General features: G+C 40.6%; 1 protein-coding gene across 1 annotated transcript in view; it reads right to left on the reverse strand.

Annotated features, from left to right (window-relative positions):
• Window positions 1–23,976, reverse strand: part of LOC134582606 (serine/threonine-protein kinase N2-like) — a 37,778-nt gene extending 13,802 nt beyond the window's left edge. Inside the window, exons 1-10 of the mRNA XM_063439273.1 lie at window positions 23,614–23,976; window positions 13,056–13,110; window positions 12,613–12,767; window positions 10,655–10,745; window positions 7,888–8,015; window positions 6,990–7,149; window positions 5,927–6,112; window positions 1,097–1,174; window positions 897–1,006; window positions 14–157 (exon numbers count right to left, since the gene is read on the reverse strand). Of these exons, the coding sequence (XP_063295343.1) occupies window positions 14–157; window positions 897–1,006; window positions 1,097–1,174; window positions 5,927–6,112; window positions 6,990–7,149; window positions 7,888–8,015; window positions 10,655–10,745; window positions 12,613–12,767; window positions 13,056–13,110; window positions 23,614–23,976 (1,470 nt within the window). The remainder of the gene's footprint in view (window positions 1–13; window positions 158–896; window positions 1,007–1,096; window positions 1,175–5,926; window positions 6,113–6,989; window positions 7,150–7,887; window positions 8,016–10,654; window positions 10,746–12,612; window positions 12,768–13,055; window positions 13,111–23,613) is intronic.
• Between the last annotated feature and the right edge of the window lie 1,118 nt (window positions 23,977–25,094).

The raw sequence follows: 25,094 nt of genomic DNA on the forward strand, positions 1-25,094 counted from the left end.
GATTGATTCTCACCTTGATGAAAAGGGTGCCCTGTGGTTCCAGTTGTAGACACAGTTCCTGTTTGGGGTTCAACAGGAATTCTTCCAACTTCAGAGTCTTTGTGGCACACAGTGATCTCTGATCATGCCAATATAAGGATATTTCTAGCTCCCGAGACTATGTAAAAATTAAATGAACAATAGATATTTAAACAAAAAAAGTTTTTGGCCAATCATGTTTTCGTAAGGAACCATTTCCACACATTTAAACCACATTTTACCATTTTCACATTAAAAAAAAACAAAATTATTTTTCATCAATATATTGAGGTTAGTAAATGAATAGATATAAATTTGTTTAAAGTGTTATATTCTTTGCCCTATTACTAGCCACACTACTAGTCTTCCATGTGTGTGCTTGACACAGCAGGACTTGCTAACTTTGAGAGATTAATCGCAGTTCATTCCAGGTCAGGTGTACAGAGCATTAAGCAGACCCAGACGTGGTGGGTATGTAAACATAAAATCAGTTTGCACCTATACATTTTCTATCCACATGGCAAGCTTGTGTATTGGGGAAAATAAGCAATTAAACAACGTGGTTAGTTAATGCTTGACAGAATGCCTTTAACTAAAAAGTTATAAAAAGTCAAGGTGGCAAATGTTTTCTAAAATATGCAATATATCACAGATTGTTTAAAAAATCCTTTAACAATATCGAGAGAAAGATAAACTAACCCAATGTTAAACAACTCTACATTTTAACTGTCTGACACATTAAGGTCCTAAAAGGTTTAGAAATAAGAGTTCAATTAGACAACTCTTTACAGGATTTGAAGATTTATAACGTATTAATTCTACCTGGGGCCAAAAATGAATTCAAGCTAAAAAAAATAATACACGCATGCCATATGTACCTTATCTAAATCCAGTTTAAATGTCTTATTCCAGGATGGGTTAGAAACAGTTTTCCAACTTGTTGAACCCACTGGAATATGATCGATCTTCAGCTGAGTACGGACTTCACCTGTAAGGAAATTTCAGGAACTAAACTTAAAAGGCTAAGAGTATTTTAATTTAAAGAACATTTCTACGTAGCTTTGGTCAATACACAGACAATATAAAGGTTCATCTATTAGCTTTACACAAAGCTCTAGAGGTTTGCTTTCATCAAAGGAGTCTAATCTCCTGTATTCTGTAAAAAAAGCAAAAGAAAATAAAAAAACTAGACAACTTTATAGTCAGCCAGGTAATACAGTCTGAATATAAGCAAAGAGATATATGTGAAATAACACTAGAACCAATTCACTAAAAACATGTTGAAAATGATGTTCCTGCTGTCGGTCTTTTTTGTCTAACAAATAATGTAAAGAATGGAGTTTGTACGATGAGTGAGTCCAAGTTTATATGTGGGTAGAGTAGTTTGGTGTTGACCTGCTACAAATTTTGAACAGGATATAGATCGATATTGTGGTTTTGATTTTCATTTGGATAGCGATGTTTATTGTAAATACATATTGGCCACAGATTTGGAAGAATTGTTTTACAGAGGTGTCTTCAATAAATAATTTGTGTAACCAATCCAATAGAATCAGGTAAGTGAGTTTACGATAAATAAGGCCATTGTAGGGCATAAGGCCCGTCTACCAACTTAAAATGTAGTTTGTGAGCTGCTGTATAGAGTAATGTTAAAAATGTCTTATTATGGAACAATGGCCATCAAACGATCTGAACAGGTGTTGCAATGTAGAATAGTACGGCAAAGTAGCAGTAAAAAGCTTCTTTTTCTTTTTAAAACTACTTTGCTATACATTGCAACACCTGTACAGATTGTTGGCTGACTAAAACGGTCTACTTGGTTTTTACTTTGGAGCAGCGCCATTTTTTTTGTAAATCTCAAGACTGAGATATCTAATGGATTTCCCTGATTCTGAATAGTCTCACTACGCTAACACGTGGAAACCTACAGCATGACAACAATGTGGGACTAGGAGGTTTCCCACTGCAGCCTCGGTTTGGCACAATGGAAGAGGTCCCATGCTGCAGTCTTGGTTTGGCACACTGGATTAAGGAGGTACCATGCTGCAGCCTTGTTTTGGCACACTGGATTAAGGAGGTACCATGCTGCAGCCTTGTTTTGGCACACTGGATTAAGGAGGTACCATGCTGCAGCCTTGTTTTGGCACACTGAATTAAGGAGGTACCATCCTGCAGCCTTGTTTTGGCACACTAGATTAAGGAGGTACCATCCTGCAGCCTTGTTTTGGCACACTGGATTAAGGAGGTACCATCCTGCAGCCTTGTTTTGGCACACTGGATTAAGGAGGTACCATCCTGCAGCCTCGGTTTGGCACACTGGATTAAGGAGGTACCATGCTGCAGCCTTGTTTTGGCACACTGGATTAAGGAGGTACCATCCTGCAGCCTTGTTTTGGCACACTGGATTAAGGAGGTACCATCCTGCAGCCTTGTTTTGGCACACTGGATTAAGGAGGTATCATCCTGCAGCCTTGTTTTGGCACACTGGATTAAGGAGGTAACACCCTGCAGCCTTGTTTTGGCACACTAGATTAAGGAAGTATCATCCTGCAGCCTTGTTTTGGCACACTGGATTAAGGAGGTAACACCCTGCAGCCTTGTTTTGGCACACTAGATTAAGGAGGTATCATCCTGCAGCCTTGTTTTGGCACACTGGATTAAGGAGGTAACACCCTGCAGCCTTTTTTTGGCACACTAGATTAAGGAAGTATCATCCTGCAGCCTTGTTTTGGCACACTGGATTAAGGAGGTAACACCCTGCAGCCTTGTTTTGGCACACTAGATTAAGGAGGTATCATCCTGCAGCCTTGTTTTGGCACACTGGATTAAGGAGGTAACACCCTGCAGCCTTGTTATGGCACACTAGATTAAGGAGGTATCATCCTGCAGCCTTGTTTTGGCACACTAGATTAAGGAGGTATCATCCTGCAGCCTTGTTTTGGCACACTAGATTAAGGAGGTACCATCCTGCAGCCTTGTTTTGGCACACTGGATTAAGGAGGTAACACCCTGCAGCCTTGTTATGGCACACTAGATTAAGGAGGTATCATCCTGCAGCCTTGTTTTGGCACACTGGATTAAGGAGGTCCCATCCTGCAGCCTTGTTTTGGCACACTGGATTAAGGAGGTCACATCCTGCAGCCTTGTTTTGGCACACTGGATTAAGGAGGTACCATGCTGCAGTCTTGTTTTGGCACACTAGATTAAGGAGGTACCATCCTGCAGCCTTGTTTTGGCACACTAGATTAAGGAGGTACCATCCTGCAGCCTTGTTTTGGCACACTAGATTAAGGAGGTACCATCCTGCAGCCTTGTTTTGGAACACTAGATTAAGGAGGTCCCATCCTGCAGCCTTGTTTTGGCACACTGGATTAAGGCGGTAACATCCTGCAGCCTTGTTTTGGCACACTGGATTAAGGAGGTACCATGCTGCAGTCTTGTTTTGGCACACTGGATTAAGGAGGTCACATCCTGCAGCCTTGTTTTGGCACACTGGATTAAGGAGGTACCATGCTGCAGTCTTGTTTTGGCACACTAGATTAAGGAGGTACCATCCTGCAGCCTTGTTTTGGCACACTAGATTAAGGAGGTACCATCCTGCAGCCTTGTTTTGGAACACTAGATTAAGGAGGTCCCATCCTGCAGCCTTGTTTTGGCACACTGGATTAAGGCGGTAACATCCTGCAGCCTTGTTTTGGCACACTGGATTAAGGAGGTATCATCCTGCAGCCTTGTTTTGGCACACTGGATTAAGGAGGTCCCATCCTGCAGCCTTGTTTTGGCACACTGGATTAAGGAGGTCCCATCCTGCAGCCTTGTTTTGGCACACTGGATTAAGGAGGTCACATCCTGCAGCCTTGTTTTGGCACACTGGATTAAGGAGGTACCATGCTGCAGTCTTGTTTTGGCACACTAGATTAAGGAGGTACCATCCTGCAGCCTTGTTTTGGCACACTAGATTAAGGAGGTACCATCCTGCAGCCTTGTTTTGGCACACTAGATTAAGGAGGTACCATCCTGCAGCCTTGTTTTGGAACACTAGATTAAGGAGGTCCCATCCTGCAGCCTTGTTTTGGCACACTGGATTAAGGCGGTAACATCCTGCAGCCTTGTTTTGGCACACTGGATTAAGGAGGTACCATCCTGCAGCCTTGTTTTGGCACACTGGATTAAGGAGGTATCATCCTGCAGCCTTGTTTTGGCACACTGGATTAAGGAGGTCCCATCCTGCAGCCTTGTTTTGGCACACTGGATTAAGGAGGTCCCATCCTGCAGCCTTGTTTAGGCACACTGGATTAAGGAGGTACCATCCTGCAGCCTTGTTTTGGAACACTAGATTAAGGAGGTACCATCCTGCAGCCTTGTTTTGGCACACTGGATTAAGGAGGTCCCATCCTGCAGCCTTGTTTTGGCACACTGGATTAAGGAGGTACCATCATGCAGCCTTGTTTTGGCACACTGGATTAAGGAGGTACCATGCTGCAGCCTTGTTTTGGCACACTGGATTAAGGAGGTACCATCTTGCAGCCTTGTTTTGGCACACTGGATTAAGGAGGTACCATGCTGCAGCCTTGTTTTGGCACACTGGATTAAGGAGGTACCATCTTGCAGCCTTGTTTTGGCACACTAGATTAAGGAGGTCCCATCCTGCAGCCTTGTTTTGGCACACTAGATTAAGGAAGTATCATCCTGCAGCCTTGTTTTGGCACACTAGATTAAGGAGGTACCATGCTGCAGCCTTGTTTTGGCACACTGGATTAAGGAGGTAACACCCTGCAGCCTTGTTTTGGCACACTGAATTAAGGAGGCTTTCTTGCAGTTTATACTCCACATATATTGAAGTGCTACAGTTTCCTATGAGGTTTGCTACATAGACCCTCCTGTGTTATACACCCCTGGGTATGACATTATGTCAAGGATTTTACTGGTGATCTGAGAGGTGGGCCTATCTTATTTATATATTTTTTGTCACACTATTCCATGTTTTCTACTATACAGTAACGTTTGTGTATTATTGTATTTGTTTAATACTATTAGCATTTATTATGAATGTACAGGATTACATAATAATGTACTGTTATATATCACAATGTCATTGTTAGATATATGTAATAATAATATTTAATGGCAATTAAATGGATGATAAAAAATTAACCCAAAACAGTGCATTAACAAATAATCAGGAAAGTCCAGAGCATAAAATTGAAAGTCAGGCTGTGAGCTGTGTTCAAGTCTCAGAATGGTAAAGCCGCAATCCCAAAGAAACAATGAAATCATCAATGAGTAAAGTAGTCGAGATCTCGTCTACTGATTAGATAAGACGATAATGTAAGGGGTGTTGTGAGCCAGTATTCTCCCCATGGACCAGGAGGACGTTTCAAAAGGCAACTTGTAACTTGTTTAGAGGAGGATATAAAGTTGACAGATAGGATTCCCAGCTTGAAGAATCTTTGGTAAATGTTTCCTTCACTTTTAAAGTTTAGAGTCACTTCATTCAGAATTTGTAAAATAATTTGTTGGAAAAAGGCAATTGCGGAGGGATATCTGGAAATATGTTTTGTAAAACTGATCTCCTTGACAACACTTTCAGTATTGTGATTGATTGGCAGGGTCTTTGTGAAGGACGGAGAATCCTATTAGATAATAATATTTGTATTTCGCCTCCATTCTCCCCAAACAGGAACATTACAGAGTTAAAGGATCCAAGATTCCTATACAGACCTTGTCTAACCATGTTACTGGACCTTGTCAAATGTTACTGGACTATGATTATAAATTCTGTCAGTAAATGGTGGGATATGTAGTTTAACAATTGTAGCAGGGAAAGGTTCGATACCCCAGATATTGAGCACTGTTATTGAGCGTCACTGTACACATAACGGGATTAATAAGATAAAAATCACTGTACTAGAAAAGTCAAAAGTCTCTTGGATGTTCTGATTGCTGCCACGGTTGTTTCTTCTGATCCGGTTCATTAATAAGAATCTTCCTCGACGTGGACTCCTGCCAGGGAGAACATCTGACGGGTCCTTTAGTCTGCCAGGTACATTCTCCAGAATACCGTGACAGCCCTTTACTCGCACTTTCAGAGTACCTGTCAAACAATCAGAATAAATATTGTAACAATGGCTATTACACTTTCACATTGATGTTAAAGAAAACTTTGTGTTTGGTCAAAGTAGCACACACAGAATATGAAATGATTAGGCAGCTTTTACATCTTTATCAGAATATAAATCAACCAAAACTGAACTTACAAACAGATAAAAACTCAGTAACTTCAGTTAGTCCCTGCTTGGTAGTCAGACAAGGTTTATCTCACTGGTGCCATTAGAGAGGAAACGTATACTATTTGCATTATTAGATATTTCTAAACACTCACAGGAGTAATTCAGAACCAAAATGCAACAAGTCCACGCTATACAAGTTGGAACCCCTCTATGCAAAGTGAACAAGGAGTCCACGTCTGGATTAACCTTTACACTTAGTGGGACTCTAAGATAATAAAAAAAAAAAAAGTAAAACTGAATTCATGAGAATACCAAAAAAGTGCAAATTCTCAGTAACATGTCATTTTCACATATTCAGATGATTATAAACTGTGTCTTAGACAGTAAGTAAAGTCATTTATCTAATTTCCCATTAGTAAAATATTCCTCAAAGTGTAATGCTTAACTTGTTTACTTAGTTTATGCTATTAATTCACTAAATAAAAAGTTATGCAGAAAGCTAGCTCAGTACATTTGGAAGAATGATGCTAAGAGTTACATATTGTTATCATTTAAAATGTCACCGGTCACATTTAAACTTGCATACACGTCACATAGAATAAATCCTGCTGGAATATCAGTAGACTAACTGTGAGTTTCCTCCAGTCAGACTTCACACAGATGGAAACATGCTCGGATATTTCAATGTTAAATATTCTTGTTTCGTTTATTCCCAGATCTTTCAGAGACAAAACAACTTACCGGTTAGTGCTATGGACTTGGATTTGACTGAACCAAGGGACAGTTCCTCGGTGGTTATACTCTTCCTATGGTGGCCATCAGGAAGTTCTTTCACTCGTTCCTGCAAGGAATATTTAAGGAGGTCCAGCTTTTCATTTGACGCCTGTAGTATTGATTGTGCCTGTTAAAAAGTGAAAAAAAAAGATAAAGGATCAACAGAACGACAGACATTATCTGCTGGCAAAAATATCTGGAAGCTGCTGTCTAACATGAGCTGATGTTCAAGGTTAGACACACAAGTCCTACAAGTGTGGCTCATACTTTCACTGTATTTATAAAGGGTGTTATAATTCCACATCATGTTCAATGTATAAAACTCAGGATTAATCACTAAAGTCTGAAATCTGAACTGCAAATATTTAAACTAAAAATAGTGATCTGGAGAAATTCCATCTCGGCTTTAGTCAGAGCTTATCTAGGTTTGTTTCAGTTTGGTAATTCAGATTTTTATTTCCTACAAATCAGTTTATTGAAAAAAACCCGTATTTAACTTAAATGCTGAATGGAAAAGAAAAAACTAGTTAGCATAGATTTCCATAGATTGATATTATGCTATTGGCTTTTAATAAAACTAAATGGGAATTAAACAATTGGGAGAATTGTAAATAAAGCACCATAGAGACAGAATAAAATACAGAACAAATGGACCAATAAAGACTTCAAACAATTAAGGTCTCAGAAGAGAGAATATAAATTATTCATAAAGCAGATTCTGTTGGCGCTTTATAAGTCATAATACTATACCATGGCTACTTGGCTAATGCCAATAAACTGCAACTTCCAACCCCTTGACAGACATTGGAGGCCCATTATTCATTCTGGGGATGAAATGGTTAAGAGAATACACTTTGTAACTGACCTCAACAAGCGGCTTTCCATCCAATTTCTGGATGGCATGTTTGGCTCCTTCAGCCACGGCACGCTCGATCGCAAATCGGTGGCTCAACTCCTCAATGCGTTTCTCCAATGGACTTATTGTAGGTGTTTCTAGGACACAAATTATTAAATTTTATTATATTAATGGTAAAAAGGAAATCGACATGGTAGTTTCAGGTGTCACAGTATTAAACGGGTAATTTCTATAAGGTTTCTCTACATATTTCTATATGTCTCAGTGCACTGTTTCAAACACAAAACATTTTAACCGCTTTCCGACCACAGACAGAAATTTCCCATCAAGCTTGTCATTGCCTAAAGGAACCTTGATGGAAAAGTTCTGTCATTTATTAAAGTTAACCCTGGATCACCGCAATCGCGGGGTTAACGCTCCTCTGGTCTGTCTCGGTATTCAACGCAGACTGGGAGCCCCCGATCGCACTGTCCCTGCAGCTGTGATCGCTCTGACAGCCTCTGACTCTTCCGCGGCCAGTGTGAAGTGCATGGAGACGGATCAGTGATGATCTGCTTCTCCCTGTAAATAAAAGTTTTTAAGTTAAATCCCACCCCCTTTCACCTGCTTTAATATAATTAACCCCTTTCATGCCAATTGATCACTGACTACAGTTGCCAATTGGCAGGGACTACATTTTACAGTCATCAGCTTTTTATTTTTTTAAACCCTGAGGGTTAATTTTTATCTTTTTGAATCCTCAGGGGTTATATTTATTCTATTAATTCATTAAAATATTTTAAAATTATATATTTAGCTAGCTGGGGTGGGCGGAAAATAGTGGGGAATTGGTGAATTCGGTGTTAGGCTAGCTTGCCTGCTAAAGAGCTCCAAAGTGGGACACGGACACATCAAAACACCATGAAAATTCACACTTAAAAACCTGAACTTGTCACGTCTCGTTTACAGCACTGTAACATCACAAAATAGTGTCTAGGTCATACATTGGGCATATTGGTTTACTCAGAAGATGTAACTGAGCATACTTTTGGGGATATTATGACAGTGACACATATCAAGTGTAAGAAATATTTTTTTTCCTTTCACCACAAACATTGGCATAAATTCGTAAAAAAATGGTGACAAGTTAGGGCACAATATACGCCATATAAAATACCCTGGGGTATCTGCTTTATCAAATGAAAGCCCTTTGTGGGGTTATTTAAACAGTCAAACTGCTATAATACTCCAAAATGAGACATAGGCCCGTCAAATCATTATATGAAAATTCTAATTATAGAAACTGAAATAGCCTTGTCTCTTATATGGCATTGTAGATTCACAGAATAGTGCCAAAGGCATACAATGGGGGTATCGTTATACTCAGCAGATGTAGCTGAACACAATAGCACACACTAGCTTTACGAAATACACATTACAAAACCGTTGTTATTGGTGTATATGCCAAAATAGAGAAAAAAAACACTTTTACTCCAATATTTAGCAGAGATTGGCGATGAAATCGCTACGTTAAAAGTGTCAAAATAATCTTGGGTAAATAGCCTGTTATAATAAAACACAGTAAAAAAGGAGGAATATTGGTAAAAGGTGCTCAAATCACCAAGTGTGAGTCACTCCAAATCACACAGAAAGTGTATAAAGCAATATCGTAAATAGTATAGTGAGAGCAAGTAATTATACACCAAATATAAAATAGATAAAATATATTAAACAGGCAATATTACCATATGTCTTGGAGGTCCTAAAAATATAAAATAAAGGACATAGTATAGCCTGTATAAAATGAATGAAATGAAATAAATATAAAATTGACCACTCACGTGGTGCTGAGCCTTAAATAGCGGCTCAGACTATAAGCGCCTTTTTATAATTTCCTGGAGACCGCAATGCTGGAAAGGCAGGTTAAGTTTATCTCTGTCAGAATCCCCTTGTGTCAATTGATGAAAACCAAGTCAGGAAGTACAGGAACAAACTTTATTTGCATAGCATAGCATATAATGGAATCTCCCAAGAATATTGCACGCGTTTCGACCGTTATAGTCTTTATCAAAGTGCTGTAGTGTGAAACAAATTTAGCGTTTAAATACATTAAAAAATGCGCGCATTGTGATTTCTTCGCCGGTTTACTTCCGGTTTCCGGCTGTTACTCCTCGTCATTTAATTTCCGGCTTCCGGTCACGTTGCGTGTCACAGGGCATTTCCGGGTCAGCGGTCATGTTCCCTTTGCGTTCCAGCGAAACTCCGGTTCCGGTCAGCATCAATGAGTTTTTCTCAAATATCTTTTGTACCATGTCCATAATGTAAATAAACAGTGTAAAGAACATCCATTTTATACATATTTATCCATGCTTTGTACTGCTATTCGGAACTTTGGTGGGGAAGCTTATTGGAATAAAATATTTTACTAATTTTAACACAGTAAAAATTATTGAAAAGGATTACATATATATAAGAATATGTCATATCACGGAATATATATAAACAGGCGAAGAAATCACAATGCGCGCCTTTTTTAATGTATTTAAACGCTAAATTTGTTTCACACTACAGCACTTTGATAAAGACCATAACGGTCGAAACGCGTTAGTGCAATATTCTTGGGAGATTCCATTATTTGCAAATAATACAAGAAATAACATTTGAATCATAGCTGAATTCCCTTTGTCTGACACTTCCAAGAGCTGTATGTTTCCCCATAAACCTAGCTTTCTATAAGAGAGCAGAACACAAACCACATTCACAATACACAGAACATATGACATCACTGAACCTTTACCTTTATGTTGGAGAATCAACATGCGCAAAATTTCTATTTTTCTTTTGCTGTCATGGAGTATTTTCTGAGCATCACTGAGATGTTTCTGATCCTGTAAGCAGAAAAATCAAATGGATAATTAAGATAAACAAAGACTGGACGTTTAGGTTTATTACCCCACACCACCATGTATACATGAGCTAAGTTTAATTTTCACTGTCCCTTAAAACCCTTTTGAAGAGACAATGAAGTCACCAAGGCGCTTAATCTCAGTGAAATGGCCTGGGTGCAGAGTTCCTTTCCCTTTTAATCCTGCAATGTAAAACAGTGCAGGTTTTTTTAGAAGTTATTGCTAGGTTAAGTTCACCTTTAAAGGCTGTCATACTGACAATGATTAGAGGTGCTTCCACAGCAACAAGTAAAAATCGGTCATGTGTCGCGGAAGCTCATAGAAAAGCATCAGATCTCCAATGCAACCCAGGAGGAACATTGGATTGGACCATCAAGAATGATGCCACGTTTCCTCACTGATGTTGCGGGATGTAGAGAGGTGGAAAAGGTAAGCAAAACTTTACTATTATTTTGTATTGCACATGAGGGGAGGGGGACGATGACATGTATTTGACTAAGATCCAGCGCACTCATCCATTCACCAAATAGCAATCTCAAGGCTCATATAATGTAGTCGCTTTATTTAAAAACACCTAACCTGGGCAAAAATAATGGGAATTTAGTTACAGTATATGATCATACATTGCATAAGCCTGCCACAACGTCAATGTACCCCATTCTTGGCTGGTCCTAATCTAGCAACCTAATGTATGCTCTTATGAGATTAATCCACCTCAACTAGGCAAAAACATTGGAGTTGTGGCAGGCTTATGCAACGTATGATCATATAATGTAACTAATCCCCCATTATTTTTGACTAGGTAAGGTGATTTTAAATAAAACGGCTACATGTTAATACTTAAATTATTGTTTAGTGAGTGCGCTGGATCTTGTATGTTGTATGAATTGGCCCCAGCAGCACCCTTATAAGTATGCATGTTTAGATGAGTGCCTCCCTCTTGGTTTCTTGTATTTGACTAGGGACAGGGGCACCTCAGCATTAGGGATACAGGTTTGTATTTCTAACACTGTAATGTTCCTTGCATTTCTCCTCTATTGTTGGTCTTCACCTAGAGATTTAATATATTTCCCTCTTTACCACCAAATTACTTCACATTTTCAGAACGGACACACTATTTACAACAACGGCAAAAGGAAAGCTAACAAAAAGGATTTAGCAAATGTGGAAACTATACATCAACATATTGTACCCCTCCGCTATTAACAAACTATTTGAAGACAACATCATGGTAGATGGAGAGGATGTTAGGGAATACTCGTTTACCAATCTTTACCTTGATCCCTACCTTATCTGAAATGCCAGCCCCTTCTAATTAGACAGAATGTGCTCTCTGGGACGTTTCAATTTATCCTGTATTTTACTTTCATTCACTCTTATGGTATTTACTTATGGCTGCCTATTCCTTGTACATCCTTTATATCCTTTGCTATCATGTCTTTCCACGTTTTTTTTTCTCACCCACGGTTTTGTTTCTTATTTCTCTTTCACCATCTATCCACCCCCCAATATGTCTTGTAAATACATCAAATCAAAATAACTAAAAAAAACGAGAGTTGTGTATATCTTTGTACTTAAAAAAGTGGAAGGAAGAGCCTTGTACTATTCAGCTGAGAGAGAGCCGTAGGCGAACTCCACAAAATGATGTATTTTAATTTCAGTCCGATCCAGGAGCAGAAAGAGTCCATTAGCTCCTGGATCCCCAGCCTGCTATCAACTAAAATTAGCTAGGATCCCATCACGAGTGGGAAAAAGTCACACATTGCAGAAAGTGGAAGGAGTTTTCTAAAATGCAAATAAATAAAGATATAGTTTATCTTTAAGATAAAATAAAATATGCCAAACATACTTTGGAGCGGTCGGTAGAATACGCCTTTATCAGCTTTTCTGCTTCGCTCTTAACTTTGTACTCATCTTCGAGTTGTTTCTCAAAAGTGGCTAACTTGTCCTCATCTGGTGAGGAGAATGAATCACTATCAGAAGCAACTGGAATCTGGGGACCATCTGCAAATTAATAATAAGACAAAATAAGAATTACAAATGGCAGCAGACAGTATCACTCAATCGAGGTTAATGAAAGACAGACATCGAAAAGTAAAACCACGATAGCTGAAGCCAGTCATGATAGCAGCATCTAGTCTACAGTAAGTCACAAAGTGGATATAAAAATGGTGTAAGCAGGTTAATGATGGGTAGTTTGGTTACTTTAATGGGATATGTGATATGTATCCAATATATATTTATATATTTACAACACACACACACACACACACACAAAGTGTTTTAATGTACCTGGGTGTGCCCCTGCTCCTTGCTCGATAACATCGATTACTTGTGTTCCGCTGACCTGAAAAGGCAGAAATTAAAAGAATCAGAAAAAGTCTCTTTGCCAGACGAACAGGATCACAAGTTATTTGTGGCTCTCAGCGTGGTTACTATGTGCTGGATTGTCTGCGAGGAATCTCTGGTCCTGTCTGGTGTGGTAGACTCTGCTTCTATTGATCTGGTGCCGATTGCCTGTTCCTGTGCTGCTAGTATTAGTGTCTCAGTGCTGTCTTTCAGTCCGGATATATTTATTATATACATATACAGGATATATGTGTGTATAAGCATCCTAATAACAATACTCTATAGTACTTTCACTTGACATACCACTAACTGAAATGAATAAGGGTCAAGGAATTCATACCACAAAAACCGATACAGTAACCATATGCTGTCACTGTGCTTTGGACATTAAAACTGGAGCCATGAAAGGGTTAAATATTGAAGAAAGAATAAAATGATAGACCTGAGTGTAACCTCCCCAGTGTTCACCATTACTAATCAGATAACATGTTCAATCTGTATTCTCTTTATCCCCCATCCTGGACTACACTGGGGAATTGGTTAACATAATAAAACTCAGTTAATTATATGTAGAACTGGAATCTTATACAGAAAATCAAGTCTTTTACTTACATCACAGCATACACATGGAAAACAGGAAAAAATTGTTCTACTATTTGCCATCTTTAGCCACGTGATCACCACAGCAGCTAAGCAGTGACTACTGTTTAAGCAGTGTGTACTGACTGAACTGTGCTCAGCAAGGATGATGTCACAGTGATGTCACAGCGAACAATCAGACCAGCTGTAGCTATCTCTGCCTTTCAATACTCCGTATAGGAGGAAATGCCCTAAATACCTAAAAATATAAATAAAATGCATTCCCCAGTGGAAATTAACGGTATATATATATACACACACGCACACATATACACATACACACACACAGTGAGGGAAAAAAGTATTTAATCCTCTGTCGATTTTGAACGTTTGTCCACTGACAAAGAAATGACCAGTCTTTAATTCTAATGGTATGTGTATTTTAACAGTGAGAGACAGAACAGAACAAAACAAAATTGCAGAAAAACGCATGTCAACAAAAGTTATAAATTGATTTGCATGTCAATGAGTGAATTAAGTATTTGATCCCCTATCAATCAGCAAGATTTCTGGCTCCCAGGTGTCTTTTATACAGGTAAAGAGCTGAGATTAGGAGCACTCTCTTAAAGGGAGTGCTCCTAATCTCAGCTCGTTACCCGTATAAAAGACACCTGTCCACAGAATCAATCAATCAGATTCCAAACTCTCCACCATGGCCAAGACCAAAGAGCAGTCCAAGGATGTCAGGGACAAGATTGTGCACCTACACATGGCTGGAATGGGCTACAAGACCATCGCTAAGCAGCTTGGTGGTGCGATTATTTGCAAATGGAGGAAACACAAAATTACTGTCAGTCTTCCTCTGTCTGGTGCTCCATGCAAGACCGCAAAAACACAAAGCCAAGGCAACAAAGGAGTGGTTCAGTCTCCAGACGTTAATCCCATAGAAAATCTGTGGAGGGAGCCGAAGGTTCGAGTTGCGAAATGTCAGCCTCGAAACCTTAATGAATTAGAGAGAATCTGCAAAGAGGAGTGCGACAAAATCCCTCCTGAGATGTGTACAAACCTGGTGACCAACTACAAGAAATGTCTGGCCTCTGTGACTGCCAACAAGGGTTTTGCCACCAAGTACTAATTCGAAGAGGTCAAATATTTAGCAAAACATACAAAAAGATGGGGTAGACCGCCAACTCCAAAAGAGGAGGTGGGATCTACTCCAATCCACAGATACCTCCAAATGTAAGTATAGCTAAAAAAATGGTGGGGACCTTTATTGACAATCAAAAAAATATATATAAATTCAATTAAAGTAAAGGCAAAATTGCTAGATACCCAAATGAACTCCAAAAAACAACGTGTAGCAATCATGAGAAAAGTGAAAACTTCACCTAGTTAAAATACCCGGTAACTAATGGCATGAAGACAAAACACAGGTAATTAGGGGCTAAACGTAGCTCATACTATATGGGCCTTAATAGATCCCCAAGTAACGTCACGTTAACCCCAGACACCTGATGGTACTGTTGGAAACACCTCTAAAGATAGTGAGGACCCAACCCAATAGCCAAACACAAAAATCCCAGTAACTGTAAAGGAGGTAGAAGTCACTGGATAGGTTCCTATGGGTACTGGTCTACTAATTTAAATCAGTCGCAGAGGCGGTAGCTAGTGGACCTTACTAAGTATAAGTGGTAAACAGCCGGTATACTGAAGTGGCTGCTAGTAGCTGGGTGCAGAACTCAGTTGATCCATAGAAGTGAACGAAATTGGAAAAAGAGGATGGACTTCCCCCCTAGTACATACCAAATTGCACCAGTGAAACCCATATACGGTAAAACGCCCTGAATGAAATAGCCTAGAGACACTGCACCCTAGTATGCCCTAGCCAGCTCACTAACTGAACTTAAAAATGGCAAAGCTACCTGCTGCTTCGAGGCATCCTCAAGCTATCCCTCATAAGTAGAACAGAGGAGCACAGTCCACTAACTTCGTTAGGTACACATAAGTACAGGCATCATGGTAACCCAGTTAAAGATAAAAATAAAGAAAAAATAAATAGTTCTAGCAAATAATATGCATCGGCATGGTACAGCTCGAGGCGCGTTTCGGCGTTTACATACACCTTTGTCAAGAGCAAGCCGGTAATTGAGAGGAAGACTCCTTATAAAGGGACGGAGGGAGACCCCTCCCCTTGTCAGCGTCCAATACGGACTGGTGGGTGGATCAGGAGGCAAGACGGGGCGTGTGAAAATTCCCTCTCCCCGCCCATACTACCAATCAAATGGCGGTAATTTTCCAGTTTTTCCAGTTGAGCTATTTTTTTGTGATACTTTTAATTCACTATAACTGAATTATACATAACAGTGTAGAATCTGCATTTGGCCACAGCAATAGGCAACATGCACAACATCATCTAGAGCACCAGATTGCTCCCACATCATCATATTGCACCCACAGCACTTTCCACATCACAGCACCAGGTTGCACTCACAAAACCTCCCACAGCACTTTATAAATGCCAGCAATAATAATAATAATAGAGAGACCCCTCTCCAGGGCACATTAACAGAGGCCATCTCAGTATTAGAGCAGAGCTTTCCAAACTTTTTACGTTGGTGGCACACTTTTCAGACACGCATCCTTTTCCGACACGCAGTTCTGTGCTCTCAGTGAGCGATTCCTGTCAGACCAGGTAGGGGAAACAGAAGCTCGACAATGCTACACGAAGTGATAGCAGGAGGGTAACGTTGTGCAATGTGCTCCCCTTCCTGTCGGACACCTCTATGCGACACTCAAATTGTGTGGCCGACACACTAATGTGTTGCACCACAAAGTTTGGTAAGCTGTGCATTAGATAGTCTCTTTTAGAAAAAAAAAAATCTATCTATCTTCACCTGTGTGTCTCTTAACACCACTTTTGTGTTTCTTATCCCATCTTTAGTCTTAACTCGTTTTGTGTATCGTACCACCCGTTTATTGTGTTATCCTCCATTTTTTCCCCATTCTGCCCAAAACCTCCTCCATATTCACCCCACACCTTTTGTCCCTTTTCTCATAATCTGCCCTCAAACCTTCACCTTTTTCTATATTCTCCAAACTTTGTGTCTCCTTTCTCAGTCCCCCGTCCCCCAACTTCTCTTATATAATCAGACATTCAACAGTATTTTAATCGTATTAGCTGACTTTTCATTAGACACACGCCTTCCACTTTCTTCATATCCCACCAACCTCTGCCCCTTTTCTCATATCCCCTCCACACACACACACACCTTTAACTTGCTCCATATTTTGCCCCACACCATAAATTTCTCCATATGAACTTCACCTTTTGTCCCTTTTCTAATTCCTCCTCTAGAGGATTCAAGGAGGACTGAAAGGAGGAGCTAGCAGTGGCGTCGCTAGGGTGGGGCATCCCTACATCATGCTGTGCCCCCCCAAAAGGGCAACTTGCTGGCCATGTGTTTAAATTCTATTCCCTCGGACTGTAACAGTCTATTACAGTCCGAGGGAATGCAGTGCTGGGTATTGTCTGTGGAAAGATGCTGGGGCACTGACAAGCTCCGCCCTCAAACCAAGCCCCGCCTACTGCACATAAGCCCCACCCCCGCAGTTCAGCAACACCCCTTGCTGCTGTGTGTGTGTGTGTGTGTGTCTGTCTGTCTGCTAGTGAGAAAGGTTGTGTGTTTGTGTGTGTGGACTCAGCAATCTGTGTCTGTGTGTGTCTGTGGATGGACACCGCAGTCTGTCTGTGTGTGTGTGTGTGTGTGTGTGTGTGTCTGTGGATGGACTCCGCAGTCTGTGTGTATGTACTCAGCAGTATGTGTTTGTGTGTGTGTGTGTGTGTGTGTATATGTATGGACTCAGCAGAATGTGTGTGTGTGTGTGTGTGTGTATGTATGGACTCAGCAGTCTGTCTGTGTGTGTGTGTATGGACTCAGCAGTCTGTTTGTGTGTGTGTGTGTGTGTGGACTCAGCAGTCTGTGTGTGTGTGTGTGTGTGTGTATGGACTCAGCAGTGTGTGTGTGTGTGTGTGTGTATGGACTCAGCAGTGTGTGTGTGTGTGTGTGTATGGACTCAGCAGTCTGTGTTTGTGTGTGTGTATGTGTGTGTGTATGTGTGGACTCAGCAGTCTGTGTTTGTGTGTGTGTGTGTGTGTGTGTGTATGGACTCAGCAGTCTGTGTGTGTGTGTGTGTGTGTGTGTGTATGGACTCAGCAGTCTGTCTGTGTATGGACTCAGCAGTCTGTCTGTGTATGGACTCAGCAGTATGTGTGTCTGTGTATGGACTCAGCAGTCTGTGTGTCAGTTTATGGACCCAGCAGTCTGTGTGTCTGTGTATGGACCCAGCAGTCTGTGTGTCTGTGTATGGACTCAGCAGTCTGTGTGTCTGTGTATGGACTCAGCAGTCTGTGTGTCTGTGTATGGACTCAGCAGTCTGTGTGTGTGTCTGCCTGCTAGTGAGGAAGCTTTTGTGTGTGTATGGACTCCACAGTCTGTGTGTGTATATGGATACAGTGCCAACTATGGCACTGTATCAAGGGAAATGTGTTTGTTTTTTTAATAATCCCTGGTGGAAAATAATAAATCCTCCACCAGGGATTATTAAAAAAACAACAACACATTGTGTCGGGGGTGGGGCTTAACATGCGGCAGGGGCGGGGTTACACTGCGGCGAGGGCGGGGTTAAATGTGCCCCCCTACTTTTGTCCCTGGACCACCATGTGCCCCCCATAAAAATGAATCCTAGAGACTCCACTGGGAGCTAGACATGATAGCAGGAGTATGGGGAAGGATGAGACATGCAGGACAGCAGGATAATGGGGAAGGAGGAGCCAGGCAGGACAGCAGGATAATGGGGAAAGGAGGAGCCAGGCAGGACAGCAGGAGAATGAGAAAGGAGGAGCCAGACAGGACAGCAGGAGGATGGGGAAGCAGGAGCCAGACAAGACAGCAGGAGGATCTAGAAGGAGGAGCCAGGCATGACAGCAGGAGGATCCAAAAGAAGGAGCCAGGCAGGACAATGGGAAAGGAGGAGCCAGGCAAGACAGCAGGAGAATGGGAAAGGAGGAGCCAGGCAAGACAGTAGGAGAATGGGAAAGGAGGAGCCAGGCAAGACAGCAGGAGGATGGGGAAAAAGGATTCAGGCAAGACAGCAGGAGGATGGCGAAAAAGGAGACAGCAGGAGGATGAGGAAAAAGGAGCCAGGCAGGACAGCAGGAGGATGGAAAAGGAGGAGCCAGGCAGGACAGCAGGAAGATGGGAAAGGAGGAGCCAGGCAGGAAAGCAAGAGAATGGGTAAGGAGGAGCCAGGCAGGAAAGCAGAAGGATGGGGAAGGAGGAGCCAGGTAGCACAACAGGGAGATGGAGAAAAAGTTGTCAGGCAGGACAGCAGGAGGATCCTATGTGAATACGTTTTCCCCTCAGGATGTACTGCAAATCGGCAATAAAGTATTACATGCATTTACAGTAAAATAAACACTGGTACCTAGTATGGATACCTGGATGGACAGGGTGCACTTCTCTTGCTGCTACCCCACTGGATCCACATCACCTGAGAACAGAGCACAGCACAGAAAAAAAATAGCGGCCTTTGCATTGCTGGCATTTTTGCAAATCGGCTCCGGCCATACTGTGGCGAAAGTAACCTTGCCACTGGTTTTTGGAGGGGCCGGTTTGCCAGCCTCCTGCCCTGCGACTATGGCCCTGGGATGTATTGCGCTTTACAAACTATATTTGGGCATAATGGATTTTTGTATGCTGTTCCTGGCCCTTTAAATACTTTGGAGTAGTGTTACAACTTTTAAACTGGCACTTCGAATGCAGTCGAAGTGCCGAAGTCGTCGACAAGGCCGCCATTCGACAAACGAACACGTGGCGGCGGCCATTTTAACTTATTCGATTGCGGTCAGGTGACCCATACCTACTTCGACACCGCGGCTGGAGACTAAGTCCCGTTCGAAGATGCGAACGCTCGTTCGAATGGGACTTAGTCATTTTCTCGTTGTAAAATAGACCGACCACACAGCCCAAATCCATGGAACTGTTTTGGGCATGAAAATGTGCCTGCGGTCGGTCACAAAGGACTTGCGACTAACCTTTGAACTAATGGAAGGATTTGCATGATTTTTGAGTATGTTCATATTTCAAGTATGCTGATTATTAATATGTGAAGATGAATGTATAGTTTTAAAGTTATAAAATGTATAAAAATTTATAAGTTTTAGCTTGGAGATAATTGAGTAGATACAGTAAGAAACTCAGAAGAGGAAGGAGACGTCTGTCACTCAACAAGGTAGGTATATCTATACAAACCAAGGTAGGAGAGTAGTCGAAAAATAATAATACTTTATTAATAACACAAAAACATAGTGTAAAAACTAGAGCACAAACAGAAGAATAATCACTCCACCCTATCCATAACTACTAGTCTAGTCCAATATGACAGACCGTAGTGGTTGGAAGGGAGGAGAAGGGTATCAGGGGAAGGGGAGGGGGAGTGGGTAAGAGGAGACTAGGCTAAATAAAGTGTAGGGTGCCTAGAAAAAAGTAAAGCTAATTCCAATTCCTACAGTGCAATATCGTAGATGACCAGTCAGGATCACTAATAATTGAAAATAAGATCTGTTGACTGGATCATTAGGCGTAATGTGACACTATAGTTGTTGGCCACTAGGGGTCACTAGAGAAATAAATCCTAGACCTATTGGTTTACTTCATTCACAAAATAATATCAAGTGTCAATGTGTAAACAGATAGAAACATTACAGTATCGGAAGATTGAACAAAGTGTAACATATCTGTCAGTATTGCAATTTGCTGGTACTGACAGAGCACTACAACTGAATAAAACCGTTGCGTGCTTGGTTACTCCTGTGCTGGAGTTTGGTTTACTTCATTCGCAAAATTGTATCAAGTGTCAATGTGTAATCAGATAGAAACATTACAGTATCGGAAGGTTAAACAAAGTGTAACATATCTGTCAGTATTGCAATTAGCTAGTACTGACAGGGCACTACAACTGGTTAAAACCGTTGCGTGCTTGGTTACTCCTGTGCTGGAAGGGTGTTAAGTGCATATACGATTGTGCGGTATTAACACCTGGCAAGGACAGTTATTTATTAGGTCTACTGCGTGGTCTCTTACTCACCGTGCTTGATAAGATTATATGTATCAGATTGTACAATATAATCACAGTATCTAGTTTGCAACGGTAGTATACTCGATACGTGATGTTATCTGTTACTCCTGTGTGACATACAATTTAAGCGTACGATCTGTCAGTGCGCTAACAGTGCTTAAATTAGCAAGTATAGCTCATATGACACAATAAATAGATTTAGAAAGACATAGAATAGGAATAGTGCCTTCATGGGCACTGGTTATAGTAAAGAGAGTATGCCAATAGAGCGGCACAATAGTAAATAGGTAAAAGATATTGCATATACTGTGGAATAGTTTAGATGAATCAGTACCCAGATCGGTATGATAATTACTTTCCAATTCATATACTGTGGAATAGTTTAGATGAATCAGTACCGGTATGATAGTTACTTTCCAATTTAACTTGGTCGATATGTTAGATTCCCAAACGTTAAGTTCTGAAAGGATTATTAAGTATGATCGGTAGGTAGTATCCTCAGCTAACACACTCGGTCTATTATCTGCCTATAGGGCTGTTAAACAGCCAAGATAAACTTTAGTAAGGCAAGTGCTGAGACCAGATCGTCAGATACTTGGAGGAATAGAGTCTAAGTGGGGAATGACGGAAAGTAGACGACGATGTCAAGATGATGTCGGTGTAAACCCGACGCGCGTTTCGCCTGGATTAGAGGCTCGTCAGGGGGAACTTGCTCCCCAGGCAAGTAAAGTTTAAAAAGCCCGCCCTTAGTTCTCATTGGTTGTCTCGGAGCACAGGGGGGAGGGGGCTTGATGAGCTGGTACGGTGGCCAGGAGTGCTCAAAACGGATATATCAAACTTCTATAGATCCCTTAGTGGAGGAAAAGTTCCATAATTAAGGGTTTCTAGCAGTACCCAAATAGGGCATATGTAACACTATGTAGTGAATGCTAGTAGTACACTAGCCAGTCTGCAGACTAGACGTATAAGGTCTAGCAAGATAATGAGCCCATAGATATAAAATGTATAGATAGGCATGCTAGGCTCATGCTATAGTAAAGACTGCATACTAGAAAAAATAGTATACTGGTGCCAATCTTGAGGATGATGTAATACATATTCTGATAACTGAAAACATGGACATTAAGGCAATAACTAAAAAATGATCGTCATCATTAATGATAGTGGACTTAAGCCCGATGTTGAAAGCTACTTAATTTATGAATGGTGTAAAACTGATTTCCTCATTTAGACCGAGAAGAGCCAAGGTCTTAAATAAAAAAATCCATTGCGATTCTTTTTGCAGTAGAACTTTATTAAAGTTGCCCTTCCTAGGATTGGGAAAGAGTTTTTCAATTGCTTGAAATTTCAGAAATTCGGATTTGCCAGCATGGAAGTTCTGGATGTGTCTTGCCACTGGGGATGGACGCCACGTGTTGTAAAATTCTGCGTCTGAACTGCTGAAACGTTTTTCCAATGTATTGGATTCCACAGTTGCATGTGATTAGATAAATAACCCTAGTGGTGCTGTAGTTCATGGTGATATGGGTTTGTGTATACGTAGTTGATTTTGAAGGTAATATGAATTGGCAGGCCTTGCAATGGCCGCATTTGTAGGTTCCCTTCGTGTCTGTTAGCCAATTCGTGGCTGGTGAGGGAGATGATAAATGGCTGCGAACCAATTAATCTTGTAAATTGCGAGGTCTGCGTGCTGTTACAGAAGGGTAGTCAGGTAGCACGTTGGATAATTCAGGGTTATGTAATAATATGGGCCAGTTCTTTCTAAGAATCTTGGACATAGGTGCCCAGCCCTGATCGAAAGTCGCGATACAGCGTGGGGCCTTTTGTTCCACTTTGGGCTTGGTGGAATGAAGACTTAAGTTCCTATCCACATCACATACCCGCTGGAATGCCCTTTTTAACCTCCCTAGCGGTATTCCCGAGCGTGACTCGGGGTTAATTTTCGCTGCCAGAAGCGGTAACCCCGAGTCACGCTCGGGGTAGATAAGATTTACTTACCTCCGCCGCGATCCGCTTCGGGAGGACTGCCTCACAGCCCAGGCAGCCCTCCCACGGCAAATCAGGCCCCCGGGGGCCATGTGATCGCTCTCAAAGAGCGATCACATGGCCCCCTATAGCTGGCTGTGGATCTGCCAGCAGGGGGACTGTTTGAAATATCAGACAGTCCCCCTGCTGGTGGGAAGTATAAAAAAAATAAAAAAAGACAAGTGTAAAAATAAATTAAATATATTTTTATATATATATATGTATATATATATTATGTATATATATATATTATATATATATATAATATGTATATAATAGATGTACATATATATATATATTATGTATAAATACGTATAATTAAAATAATAAATAAATAAAATAATAAAATAAATAAATAAAATATTGAAACAAAATTTAATATAAATTATATATGCATATGTAATTTCATTCTAACTGTATTTTGTTATTAATATATATATATATCGGTAACAAAATACACTTAGAATGACATTCTATATATATCTATATATATATAAAATACAAATAAGCGCAAATATTTATATAGATAAATACATATAATTACATAAAAGATTACATTAGTATACACGTAGAATTTAAATACCTATAAAGGCATATATATTAAAATTCTACATGTATATTTAAATCTTTTAACGTAATTATGTGATTTGATTAATTAAAATTTGATTGACATGCCTGACATGGGGGCGGAACTGGGCGGGTAATTCAAATGCAAAAAAATGGTACCGCTTTTGGTACAATATTCCTGACATAATCATACCGCCAGGGAGGTTAAAACTCGGTTCGGGTAACCAAGTTCCTTAAAGCGCGATCTTAATATTTTGCATTCATCGTAAAAGGTTTGGTCAACCGAGCAGTTGCGCCATGCTCGTAGATACTGTCCATAAGGAATGGAAGCTTTTAATTTATATGGATGGTGACTATCCCAATGTAACAGACTATTAGTCGAGGTGGCTTTCCTAAATAGTTCTGTTTGGATAGTCCCGTCTTGTTGTAGCAAAATCTTAAGATCTAAAAAAACTAATTCATGCTCATCAATAACATGAGTTAGTTTCAGATTGATGTTGTTGTCATTGAGAGCCTTCACAAATTCTTCAAAAGCAGGAACAGAACCTGACCACATGAGTAACAGATCATCTATATATCTGTGCCAGCTTATAATGTATTGATGAAAGTGGTTAAAACGGGATGTCAAAACAATGCACTGTTCCCACCACCCCAAAAATAAGTTGGCGTAAGTATGGCGGTCCCGGAGATCTGTAGATAATACTGGCTATTGAAAACAAAATAATTATGTTTGAGAATAAACTCCAGGGTGGCTAGAATGAATGTGATTTGGGGCTCGCTATATGCAGCGTTATCCAAAAAGAATCTGCATGCTCGTAGGCCTGCCTCATGTGGAATGTTTGTGTACAATGCGACCACGTCCAGACTTGCCAGCTGGGTATAAGGTGGAACTGTCATGTCCTGTAGTTTTCGAAGTGTGGATTTGGTGTCTTGTAAGTAGGATGGTAGTTTAAGCACCATAGGATGAAGAATTTTCTCAATAAATTTACTGAGGGCTTCGGTAAGGCAGTTATTCCCAGATACAATGGGTCTGCCAGGAGGGGGACGAATGCCATTGTGTAACGTTGGCAGACAATAAAATGTTGCGATGGTAGGATTTTTGTGCGTTAACAAGTACCGGAATTTGTCTTGATTAATAACCTGTTTGACCAAAGCGTAATTTAGGAGTGTCTCTAGTTCACCTATAAACAGACTCGTGGGGTCAGAGGGAAGGGTTTTATAGTGAGTAGAGTCACTCAGATGTGCCATGCACATGGTGACATATTCAGACCTGTTCATAAGAACTATATTGCCCCCCTTGTCGGCTGGTTTGATAATAACCTCTGTTAGTTGTTGTAAGTTTATTAAGGCCTTGCGTTCCATATAGCTTAAATTGCTTCCAGTTGAGACTTGGTCAGTAACTATAATACCGATCTGGGTACTGATTCATCTAAACTATTCCACAGTATATGCAATATCTTTTACCTATTTACTATTGTGCGGCTCTATTGGCATACTCTCTTTACTATAACCAGTGCCCATGAAGGCACTATTCCTATTCTATGTCTTTCTAAATCTATTTATTGTGTCATATGAGCTATACTTGCTAATTTAAGCACTGTTAGCGCACTGATAGATCGTACGCTTAAATTGTATGTCACACAGGAGTAACAGATAACATCACGTATCGAGTAT

Source organism: Pelobates fuscus, chromosome 13 (assembly GCF_036172605.1).
Source record: "Pelobates fuscus isolate aPelFus1 chromosome 13, aPelFus1.pri, whole genome shotgun sequence".
Lineage (NCBI taxonomy): Eukaryota > Metazoa > Chordata > Amphibia > Anura > Pelobatidae > Pelobates > Pelobates fuscus.